Genomic DNA, 12015 nt, shown 5'->3' with positions numbered 1-12015 from the left:
ATGCGCGAATGTCCACCCGTGACCTTTGGAACGTGCAGAGGCCCGTAGCCTAGTTACGCCTGCGCAGCACGGTGATGACCGCACGTTTTCCCAATCACCTTTCCCCGCCTCCCCGGCTTCGCACGCTCCCGTGCCTCAGAGCAGCCCGCTTCTTCATTCCTTCCTCGTCCCATAAATACCCCGCCTCCTCCCTTCGGGGTGGAGGGTTTGAGATTTGTTTTCCCGTTTTCTCCCTTGGCTGCCTTGCGGATAAGCCCTGTCTTTGCTGCAGACGTCAGTGTCTCCGCGTTTTGGTTGCGGTGCTTCAGGTAAAATGAACCCGGTTCCCTAACACCAGCATTTAAAAACAAAGCAAAAAAATGACTGTAAGCTGGGCAAAATTATGGTAAACATAATTTTGGGTTTTACGTTGCTTCAGGCAGAAGCTAGTTGTATCTTTACTCATAATGCTTTTCCTTAGTTTCACCAGGGGACATTAGAATCATTTCAAAACCAGAGCGACCCTCCCAGGCTTCCTCTGGGACCTGTTTTGTCACCCGCAGGCTGAAGTCCCTCTTCATCCAGGCTGAACATCCAGGCTTTCCCTACGAACATTTGGTGATAAGGGTCGGGGGAAACGTTTGCACCTGGCATCCCCTGGACTGTAGTAGCTATAGATGCTGGAGAGAGGAGAAAGTCTAGGTTTTCTTTGAGATTCCCAGAGTAGAACTGGCAGTAACGAGGTGTGACTTTATACACAGCCAGACTTTCCACTTGGCCCCAGCTTTGGCAGCAACTTTTCATCTGCGTTGGAGTATTAAGGGCCAAAGACGATGAAATGCAGCAGTTAAAGGGCAAGGAGTGGGGCTGGGAGGTGGGATAATTCTGGGCAGTTTCTCTGAAGGTGAAGAGACCTCCCAGCCCCTTCAGGGCCTCCTGGAACTGAGGTCAGGAAACAGCATAGCTGGTTTCAATGAGGGGCCCCCTTGGGCGAGAGGTGCCAGCCCAGCAGGGAGACCTGCTCTGGCCCTGCCACCCTGCAGGATTCGAGAAGTGCAGGTGAGGACCTTCTCTCTGCGGGCACTGCTCCAGGTGCTCTACACAGCTCCACCTTTGTCACCTTCATGTCGCGTCATGTAGATGTGGCAATAAAGATCAGAGAGTTCCAGCAGATTGCACAAGGTCACACAGCAAGCAGGTGAACGTATGTGGACTAAAGTCTGACTCAAGAATTTTTCTCGGATTCAACTGTTCCTTCTATGAAGAATGTTTCTCTTTGTTTTTCCCTTTTTCCCAAGTTTTAGACAGAGAGACTGTCTCCCAGGAGGAGAAACATTTGGGTATTATTTGTTTCCCCGACACATGCATTTTGCGACCCCACAGGACATTCTGGTGGCAGCTTGGAGCTACAAAAGAAGAAGCTGCCGCTCTCTTTACCCCAGGAGCTGACTCGGTGATCTCTTTCAACCATGGAAAGTCCCTTCCCCAGATAGACTCTGGTTTTCCACTGGCTTCTCCTGCTGCTAAAATAAAACCGGGCTAATCCCTCAGCCATCCAGTGTTAACAGGTGGGGCTGCCTCCCCAACATTTGTCAGAGGTGTGAAGAGGCCTTTTTTATGTGCGGCTTTGCCCCTCTGGCTGCCACACCTCCGTCCTCCAAGGGAACTGCTCTTATTACCCTGGGCCTCTCTGCCAAGAGCCTCTTCTCAGTGGCTGGCTGGCTCCCGTTACCCTCTGTTGGACTCGGCTTTCAGAGTTGCCTTCCCTTCTCTTGTGAAGAGAGAAGTCCATGAGGACAGACAAAAGTCACACAGGCCTGTGCTACATGTGGACGAGGGACCACTGTGAGTAACTGTGGCTGCCCCCTCCACCCCGAGTTCCTATCAAACCTACAGACACAGCTGAACGACTTTCTTGTGGCCTCCAGCCATGTACAAATCAGCACTATAGAAAAAGCAACAGGTACATTTAGAATTGATATTTATAAGAGCAGGCTTGGTCTGGGTTTTTCGTCCTGCTGCAGAGAAAAAAACTGACCACAACATGTAAGTTTGTAGCACAAGACAGACTGTGTCAGAAAACGGTCAAGAATACAGCACAATCCATCCATTTCTCTGGGGCCCCTTCCCCATTTCCATGGACATATTTCCCAGACAAGCTACCAAACAGGTAAGGTGTCCTACAATTTATTCACTTCAGGCCACAGGGCTGCTTGAACAGACTTTGTCGTTCGCATTCTGCACCACCCCCCACCCCCGCTTTTTCTTGGATTTGAAAACTTTTAGTGCATTAAAAATAAAAGAATTAGGTCAGATCAGCCAAGTTAAACAGGTTCGAAATTTATTTTAAATGTTAGATTGATACAACCATTTAATAGGTGGCCTTCATATGGCCTATGGAAGCCAACAATTTTTAAGGAATAAAGAATAACACCACCAATTATGAATTTGGGGGCATTTTAGAAAAAAAATCATAATGTTTCATTGAAAGCATCTTTGTGTTCTTAAAATCAGGGAAAGTTTGCCATTCAAACTTCCAAAATGTGTTTTGGAACATTATTTTAGAGAAAATTATATATATATATTTTAAAAAGAATGAAGGATCCTTCTAAGGAAGGATCAAGAAAGCAGAGGTGAGACGGTGACTTCAATTTCGCAGGCAAATATATCTGTGTATGCACATTTGCATGTAAATTTTCTGATAACGTCATATCACAGGTAATACAGGAGTTTGGTCAAAATGGGACTTCCTGGGGGCAGAGCTGCTGGACAGTGAGAGAGTGAAGTGGGACACTGAGTGTTTCAACGCCATCCTGGGGAGTGAATGTGAATCAGGTGTGTCAGAGAGACAACCGCCCCGCCCCCAAACCGGCTGAGCTCTTTGCAACTGGAGAGGAGGAGTGAGATGTGTTCACCCTGAGACTGGCCTCCAGAGAAACTCAGGAGAAAGTCTAAAGCCCCTGATCTGCATAAAGCAGCAGAGGAGAGGCTTGGCTGGTTGTACAGGAGCCCGAGAGCAGTGCCCCTGCTTAGAACACTTATTTCTTCCCCAAGGGTGATGCAGGCACAGAAGGGAGCTATTTGACTTGGAGGCCTAATTGCCTTCGCTGAATCTGCTCCAGGAGCCCAAGTCCTTAACGTGAGGCCTGAGTGCTTGATGCTGATGTCACCAGTCTCCTAGTGCTGTCGGTCATTCCTCTGGTGCCTCCTGCTGCTGGAAGAGTTTTCCCATTTCCCCTTCCACCTTGGAGCTGGTCTGTGGAGAAGTGGCCTTCCCAAGAAGGTAGAGCCTGAGTCAGGGGGTCAACACACAGCGGTGAGATGAGGACACCAAGGAACAGGGAAGCACCCACACCTTGGTCTCAGGGACAGTTACCTGCCAGGAGCGGGTGAGCCAGCCTGATGTAAGAGTCCTCCTAATGCGGTCAGGAACCTGGGGGAAGCGTACAGCATTCCTTTGGTGGAGGTGACGAGCTGGTGCTACAAAACATCTATCCCAGTTGGGTAGGGCCTTGGGGCCACCCCTCTACCAGACTCTAAGGAATCACATCATTCCAGGACTTCGGAGAAGTGGGCTGGTGTTTGGGGATGTCTAGAGCAGCAGATGTTACAGAGGTGCACGGGGGCCACCCTGGAGTTTCTGGGCGGGGAAGCAGCTGGAGGGCGGAGAGCAGCATGGTCCCCCCATGGCTGGCGAATATCAGGTGAGGGTGGGAGTGGTCCCAAGGTCAACTTCGTTGCAGCTTTTGTCCATGTCTAACTCAGAGTAGTGACAGAAGGGGATGGTGGGTGTTTTTCGACTCTGAAGGGCTTGACTCTGTCCACAGTTGCTGCCTCCCTTCTGCTTCCCTTCTTGCAGGCTTGGGTCCCCCTGTATCTCCTCTCCTCCCTGCGGGAATGTGTACAGAGCCAACCCAACAGAGGGTGAGTGGAGCATTTGGCAGTGGTTACTTTGCTGCAGTCCCTGTATTTTTCATGAAACAGCACCAAGATTGGTTGCTCTCTCTCTCCCCGCTCTCCATGCTGAAGGCTTAAAAGACAGGGATCTGGTCTCTGCGAACCACATCCAGGTCATCATCCAGGGTTAACAAAACCTGAAATGAGAGAGGCAGAGAAATGAGAGGAACCCACAGTTGCAATAAGTCCCTATTTTCTCCCAAAGACTCACAAGTGCCCTTATTTGTTTTCATGTCTTCTGCAGCTTTCTGCGACGCCGTGCTCTTAACAGGCACTTGTCATAATTACATAGTTCATTTATTAATTCAAATATTTATCAAGGGTCTATTAAGTGCTATTCCAGGTGCTAGAGATATGGCTTAGAACAAAAGAGACAAAAATCCCTACCCTGGTGGGGCTTACATTTGAGAGAGGGCTTCAGACATGAAGCAAACACATGAGCAAAGTCAAGTATGTTAGCTAGTAATATGTACTAAGGATAATAATTAAACTGTGGTGGGGATATAGGAGGTATGGGATGGGGCAAGGTAAAAAAATTTTTTTGGTTAAAATTTTATTTTTCTAAATTTTGTATTTTTATTTTATATTGGAGTATAGTTGATTAACAATGTTGTGTTAGTTTCAGGTGTATAGCAAAGTGATTCAGTTGTATATGTATAAAATTTTGTTTTTCATTTGATGGCCAGGGACATCAGTTACCACTTAGGAGGGGACATTTGGGTCGGGACCTAAACGGAATGAAATCTTGTTGCATAGAATATTGCCATATAAGAATTGTACCCTAATCCTCCATTTTTAGTTCCCTCTACCATCGCTCTCTCCACATGGAACCCTTAGCTCCACTTTTGTTGTCTCTGTCTCTCTAGAGAAGGTGACTGTCAAAGATAAAAGCCTTCAGGAATGATGTTTATACAGACTGGTTAAACTTCCCAAACTGGCCACGAGGGGGTAGCCCTGCTCCACTCTTGAGGTTACATGGACAAGACTAAAGTAAGCGGGCAGCGTGAAACCAGGAGGCCTAATATTGGGCTGGCCAAAAGGTTCATTCGGTTTTTTCCGTAAGATGGCCCTAGCAGCGCTTAGTTGTTTTTAACTTCATTTGGAACAATTTTGTTAGATTGTGTGTGACAGCTGTCCTATCAACGTGCATTTAAAAAGAGACCTATCAAAATTGGGGAATTTTTGTGTAGCCATTTTAATGTTGAAGATGGAAGAAAAACAACATTTTCGGCGTATTATGCTTTATTATTTCAAGAAAGGTAAAAACAACTGAAACGCAAGAAAAAGATTTGTGCTGTGTATGGAGAAGGTGCTGTGACTGATCGAACGTGTCAAAAGTGGTTTGTGAAGTTTTGTGCTGGAGATTTCTCGCTGGACGATGTTCCACAGTCGGGTAGACCAGTTGAAGTTGATAGCGATCAAATCGAGACATTAATCAAGAACGATCAACGTTATACCACACGGGAGATAGCCGACATACTCAAAATATCTAAATCAAGCGTTGAAAATCATTTGCACCAGCTTGGTTATGTGAATCACTTTGATGTTTGGGTTTCACATTAAGTTAAGCAAAAAAAACCTTCTTGACTGTATTTCCTCATGTGATTCTCTACTTAAACGTAATGAAAACGTTCTGGTTTTGGGCTTCCCTGGTGGTGCAGTGGTTAAGAATCTGCCTGCTAATGCAGGAGACACGGTTCGATCCCTGGACTGGGAAGATCCCACATGCCACAGAGCAAATAAGCCTGTGCGCCACAACTACTGAGCCTGTGCGCCACAACTACTGAAGCCCGTGCGCCTAGAACCCGTGCTCCACAACAAGAGAAGCCACTGCAATGAGAAGCTCGTGCACTGCAACAAAGAGTAGCCCCCACTCGCCGCAACTAGAGAAAGCCCATGCACAGCAACGAAGACCCAACACGGCCAAAAATAAAAACAAACATAAAAAGTTCCATTTTTAAAACAAATTGTGACAGGCAACGAAAAGTTGCTACTGTACAATAAAGTGGAATGGAAGAGACTGTGGGGCAAGCGAAATGAACCACCACCGACCACACCAAAGGTCGGTCTTCATCTAAAGAAGGTGATGCTGTGTATATGGTGGGATTGGGAGGGAGTCCTCTATTATGAGCTAATTCCAGAAAACCAAATGATTAATTCCAACAAGTTCTGCTCCCAATCAGACCAACTGAAAGCGGCACTCGATGAAAAGCATCCAGAATTAGTCAACAGAAAACGCATAATCTTCCATTGGGATAACGCAAGACCACATGTTTCTTTGACGACCAGGCAAAAACTGCTACAGCTTGGCTGGGAAGTTCTGATTCATCAGCCGTATTCACCAGACATTGCACCTTCGGATTTCCATTTATTTTGGTCTTTACAAAATTCTCTTAATGGAAAAAAATTCAATTCCCTGGAAGACTGTAAAAGGCACCTGGAACAGTTCTTTGCTCAAAAAGATAAAAAGTTTTGGGAAGATGGAATTATGAAGTTGCCTGTAAAGTGGCAGAAGATAGTGGAAGAAAAGGGCAAATACATTGTTCAATAAAGTTCTTGGTGAAAATGAAAAATGTCCTTTATTTTTACTTAAAAACTGAAGGCACTTTTTGGCCAACCCAGTGTTATTTTTTAAATGACATTTTGTAGAGGCATCATGGGCTTTTATTTTGGAAAAGTCAAAATTAAGATGGAAGTAGGCTGGGAGTTCTCATCCTGGATTGTTATAATATGCGTGGCTTCTGGAAAGGTGTTTGGACAAAAAATGGAGGGACTACAGGAGAGATTTGGAAGAGACTGGTTAGAAGGCAAAAAGAGGCCTGGCTGCTATCCTGAGCCACTCCAAGAACTTGTGAAATGTTTGTAAGACATGCAGTGAGACTGGAAGAGGGGGAGGAATGTGAGTATAGCACAAGAAGGAATAACCTAGTGTGGCTGAGATTGTAGCCAATGCCCAAAGTGGTTCCCGGGGGATTTGGGCATGTGAGTTCTAATCAACAATTCAGTCCAAACATTGCACAACTGAAGGAAAATTATTTTATCCCTCTGTGTCTTAAAGTATTGAAGAGTAAAAGGAGAATGAAAATAAAGATCTAACCGAAGGATACAGTGTAAAAAAGGAAATAAGATATTCTGTACATTGAATTATAATGAAGACTTGGAAAGGGAAATTAAAAATACAAAAGGGGATGTAAGAAAGAGGGGAAGAGAAAAAAAGGGGTACAGGATGTAAAGCGAGAAGAAATGAAAAAAGTTTTTATAAACTCACCAAGAATGAGAAAAACAGGGCAGTAGCAGAGAGGAAGTGCCAGATGTCATGGTCATCAAAGAAATCCAGCAGGATACACTCTCGATTCTTCTCTCGGGATTCGGCTGGCGTTCCCTGGAAGAAGGTGAGGCAGGATGTAGTGGGGGCATTCCCACGGTTCAACTCCTTAGAGGGCTGAGTATCCAGAAACCTAAAAAGTCACTACTAGATGCCTGGGTCAGAAAATTAGCTTCCGGGCTTCCCTGGTGGCGCGGTGGTTGAGAGTCCGCCTGCCGATGCAGGGGACACGGGTTCGTGCTCCGGTCCGGGAAGATCCCACATGCCGCGGAGCGGCTGGGCCCGTGAGCCATGGCCACTGAGCCTGAGTGTCCGGAGCCTGTGCTCCGCAACGGGAGAGGCCACAGCAGTGAGAGGCCCGCGTACCGCAAAAAAAAAAAAAAAAAAAAAAAAAGTTAGCTTCCAAGAAAATATACGTCCACACAAAACTTGACCACAGTTGTTCACAGCAGCATCATTCATAAAAGCCAAGAAGCGGAAACAACTTAAATGTCGATAGACTGCTGAACGGGTAGATAAAATGAGGTATATCCGTACAATGGAATATTCAGCAATAAAAACACGAAGTACTGATAACATCTACACATGGGTGAACCATTATGAAGAGAAGCCAAAGACCACATGTTATGTGATTCCATTTATATGAAATGTCCAGAATAGGTAGATCTGTAGAGACAAAAGGTAGATTAGTGGTTGCCTAAGGCTAAGGGGTTAGGGAGAAATGGTGATTGACTGCTAACGGATGCAGGTTTTTTCCTGGGGTGATAAAAAGGTTCTAAAGTTGCCTGTGGTGATTATGGTGATGGAGAGCTAAGACTTCTTCCCTGTTCTGTGCCTCAGACACATCACCAGTTTCCTAGGCCTCAGCTTTCCTATCTGTGAAATGGATTTATAAACACCTGCACCTGTGTATTTGTTTATGGATGGTGACTATGATAAGGTGGAGAAGATACACTAAGCAAGGTTCCTGTACGTATTAAACATCCACTGGGAATGACACATAATGAAGATCACGTTTGCAGTGTTGGTAGAGCTTCGTTTTTAAGAGGCGCCACCCTGATAATGACGACATGCCATTTATTGAGCAGTCACGTGTGGATATTGAAAACCATTCCCTTTAGAGAAAGCATCCATGTCAGAGAACATAAAAAAGATAAACAGCAACCAGCACATGAAGAGAGGGAGGTAGCAAGGTCAGAAAGGCAAGATGGAGAGAGAATGTCATCCTGGAAAAGAAAACTGCCCTCTTACCTCCCAGCTGCTGAGATTCTGGAAGAAAAAATACAAGGCAGCAGCCCACACCGCAGCGGTGGCAACGATGCAGAAGAGCGGGATCAGGAGGATCTTCTCGGAGCTGCGAAGCTGTGGGTGAGAAGCGCTGCTGCCAAGCCACACGCGTCACCCGAGGAGGGCCCGCGGTGCCCGGCTCCCAGCCGCCACTCTTACCTTCATGATGACGTAAAAGGTCAGGTAGAGCAGCAGGTTACAGATGAAGATGCCCAGCATGTAGGAGGCAAAGTCCCTGGGTCGATAGATCAGTCCAAAGAGGGCACTGAGCACACAGAGGAATTATTTTGTAGCTATGAAGGTGGATTTGTAACATTATTGGCTTTTTCACTCCCACACCCCCGTTTCTGGTGGGAGGGGAATTTAAAAATGTTGTAAGTAACTTTCAATTCATTACGTCTTCCTCAGAACATTCATTTTTAACGATTGTGAGGTTCCTATCAGTGGATGTACCATAAGCAATCATCCTACCTCTCTAGCTGAAATGAAGAGTTTTCTCTTTGTCCTTCCGTTGTGCACTATTATTAAAAACTGCAACAATAAATACCTTCAGACATATTGTGCTTTTTTTTCCTTTTTGCATTTAAGATGGTTGGAATAGATTACTAGACATAGAATTATCTCAATACTTGGCTTGACACACATTACCAAATTTTTGCTAGCTGTCTAAATTAATACTGAAGTTTATTTTGGTTGGGGTTTGGCCTTAAGTTTGCTCCAAATTTCTGTTCCGTTCTAACAAAAGTCTTTATTATACAGCCCTTTCTTATCTCCTGGTTTTGAAAGCTTGTGTTTAATACAGACACACCATGCACATATGTATATAGTTGGCTTTCTGGCCTCTTCATCCTGATTCACTAATTTATAATTTCTAGTTTTGGAGCAGTGGCTCATCGTGTTATTGTTGTTTTATAATATGTTAGATTATCTAACAAAGGTTAGGCTAGCTTGCACTATCCAATGTGGTAACCACATGTGGCTATTTAAATAAAAATTAATAAAAATTAAAAAAAATTGAAAATTCATTTCCTCGGTCACACCACATTTCAAGTGCTCAATAACCACAAGTGGCTAATAAACACATCATTCCAGAAAGTTCTATTGAATCATGCTGGGCTGTCACTATACACCTCTGCCCCTCCTTTCTCCGGTTAACCTTTTGCAGAGACTTTGCCTAACTAGGTAAATAATTTCAGAATAAAATCCTATTAACTTCATTCCATTTCTAATTCTAAATTTACACATTAACTTGAGAATTGTTATCTTTACAATAGTTAATCTTCTCACCCAGGGCATGCCATCTTTCTTCACTTAGCTAAGTTTTCTTCTATCTCTCCTGATAAGGTAATTAAATTTTCTGCAGAAAGATTCCACACATCTCTCAAAGTTTATTCCTAAGTATTTCAAGTGGAAAGCTGTTATTAATGGAGTGTTTTTGTTCATTTTTTTTAAATTTATTTTTTATTGAAGTATAGTTGATTTACAATGTTATGTTAATTTCTTCTGTACAGCAAAGTGACTCAGTTATACACATCTATGCATTCTTTTTAATATTCTTGTCCATTATGATTTGTCCCAGGGTATAGTTCCCTGTGCTATACAGTAAGACCTTGTTGTTTATCCATTCTGTATGTAATAGTTTGCATCTACTAACCCCAAACTCCCACTCCATCCCTTCCCCGCCCCCCTACACTTGGCAACTACAAGTCAGTTCTCTATGTCTGTGAATCTGTTTCTGTTTCGTGAATAGGTCCATTTGTGCCATATTTTAGATTCCACATGTAAGTGATATCATATGATATTTGTCTTCCTCTTTCTGACTTACTTAGTATGATAATCTCTAGTTGCATCCATATTGCTGCAAGTGGCATTATTTCAGTTTTTATGGCTGAGTAGTATTCCATTGTATATATGTACCACAACTTCTTTATTTATTCATCTGTCAATAAACATTTAGATTGTTTCCATGTCTTGGCTATTGTGAGTAGTGCTTCTATGAACATTGGGATGCATGTATCTTTTTGAATTATAGTTTTCTCTGGATATATGCCCAGGAGTGGGATTGCTGGATCATATGGTAATTCTATTTTTAGTTTTCTGAGGAACCTCCATACAGTTTTCCATAGTGGCTGAACCAACTTACATTCCCACCAACAGTGTAGGAGGGTTCACTTTTCTCCATACCCTCTCTAGCATTACTTATTTGTAGACTTTTTAATTATGGCCATTCTGACCATTGTGAGGTAGTTTTGATTTGCATTTCTCTAATAACTAGTGATGCTGAGCACCTTTTCATGTGCCTATTGGCCATCAGTATGTCTTCTTTGGAGAAAAGTCTATTTAGGTCTTCTGCCCATTTTTTGATTGGGTTCTCTTTTTGTTATTGAGTTGTATGAGCTGTTTATATACTTTGGAAATTAAGCCCTTTTGGGTCGCATTGTTTGCAAATATTTTCTCCCATTCCATAGGTTGTCTTTTTGTTTATGGTTTCTTTTGCTGTGCAAAAGCTTGTAAGTTTGATTAGGTCCCATTTGTTTATTTTTGTTTTTATTTCTATTGCCTTGGGAGACTGACCTAAGAAACTTTGGTATGATTTATACCAGAGAATGTTTTGCCTATAATCTTTTCTAGGAGTTTTATGGTGTCATATCTTATGTTTAAGTCTTTAAGCCATTTTGAGTTTATGTTTGTGTGTGGTGTGAGGATGTGTTCTAACTTCATTGATTTACATGTGGCTATCCAGCTTTCCCAACATCACTTACTGAGAGACTGTCTTTTACCCATTATGTAATTTTGCCTCCTTCGTCAAAGATTGATTGACCGTAGGTGTGTGGGTTTATTTCTGGGCTGTCTATTCTGTTCCATTGATTCATATGTCTGTTTTTGTGCCAGTACCCCACTGTTTTGATTGCTGTAACTTTGTAGTATTGTCTGAAGTCTGGGAGGGTTATGCCTCCTGCTTTGTTCTTTTTCCTCAGGATTGCTTTGGCAGTTCTGGGTATTTTATGGTTCCATATGAATTTTAGGATTATTCTAGTTCTGTGAAAAATGTCATGGGTAATTTGATAGGGATCACGTTAAATCTGTAGATTTCTCTGGGTAGTATGGCCATTTTAACAACATTAATTCTTCCAATCCAAGAGCATGGGATATCTTTCCATTGATTGTTAAATCTGATTGCAGACTTGGGTTTGATTTTAGTTCTACTAGAGGCAGGGACAAGCTAGGTGATTCTGACCCTGCAGACACTATCATCAGTTGTTCAGTATCGTATCTCCTATCAACACCCTCCATCCTGTCTTACAGGGTCGCCAGGACTGTGGGGTCTTCCCTAAAAGGGTGGCCGAGAGAGCATCGCAGGTGACCACGGCCAAGAATCACCCATCCTGACGTGTCCCTGAGTAAAGGACAGTCCTTCACAGGTATGGACCTTCCCCAAGGTAAACCCTGGGGCAACAATATTGTGG

At 43.7% G+C, this 12015-nt stretch overlaps 2 protein-coding genes across 2 annotated transcripts in view; one reads left to right on the top strand and one right to left on the bottom strand.

Annotated features, from left to right (window-relative positions):
• Positions 1–205: 205 nt before the first annotated feature.
• SPICE1 (spindle and centriole associated protein 1) overlaps positions 206–12015 on the top strand; it is a 159725-nt gene continuing 147915 nt past the window's right edge. Inside the window, exons 1-2 of the mRNA XM_069540632.1 lie at positions 206–308; positions 11855–11970. The gene's annotated coding sequence lies outside the window, so the exon portion shown is untranslated. The remainder of the gene's footprint in view (positions 309–11854; positions 11971–12015) is intronic.
• The window catches only part of SIDT1 (SID1 transmembrane family member 1), a 76016-nt gene continuing 67919 nt past the window's right edge, over positions 3919–12015 (bottom strand). The window contains exons 23-26 of the mRNA XM_060010648.1: positions 8708–8813; positions 8513–8623; positions 7205–7318; positions 3919–4073 (exon numbers count right to left, since the gene is read on the bottom strand). Coding sequence (XP_059866631.1) covers positions 4011–4073; positions 7205–7318; positions 8513–8623; positions 8708–8813 — 394 coding nt within the window. The 3' untranslated portion in view covers positions 3919–4010. The remainder of the gene's footprint in view (positions 4074–7204; positions 7319–8512; positions 8624–8707; positions 8814–12015) is intronic.

The sequence above is a fragment of the Delphinus delphis genome, chromosome 4 (genome assembly GCF_949987515.2).
Source record: "Delphinus delphis chromosome 4, mDelDel1.2, whole genome shotgun sequence".
NCBI classification, from domain to species: Eukaryota; Metazoa; Chordata; class Mammalia; order Artiodactyla; family Delphinidae; genus Delphinus; species Delphinus delphis.
Note: the sequence above shows the minus strand (reverse complement) of the source record. Positions and strands in the feature narration are given on the sequence as shown.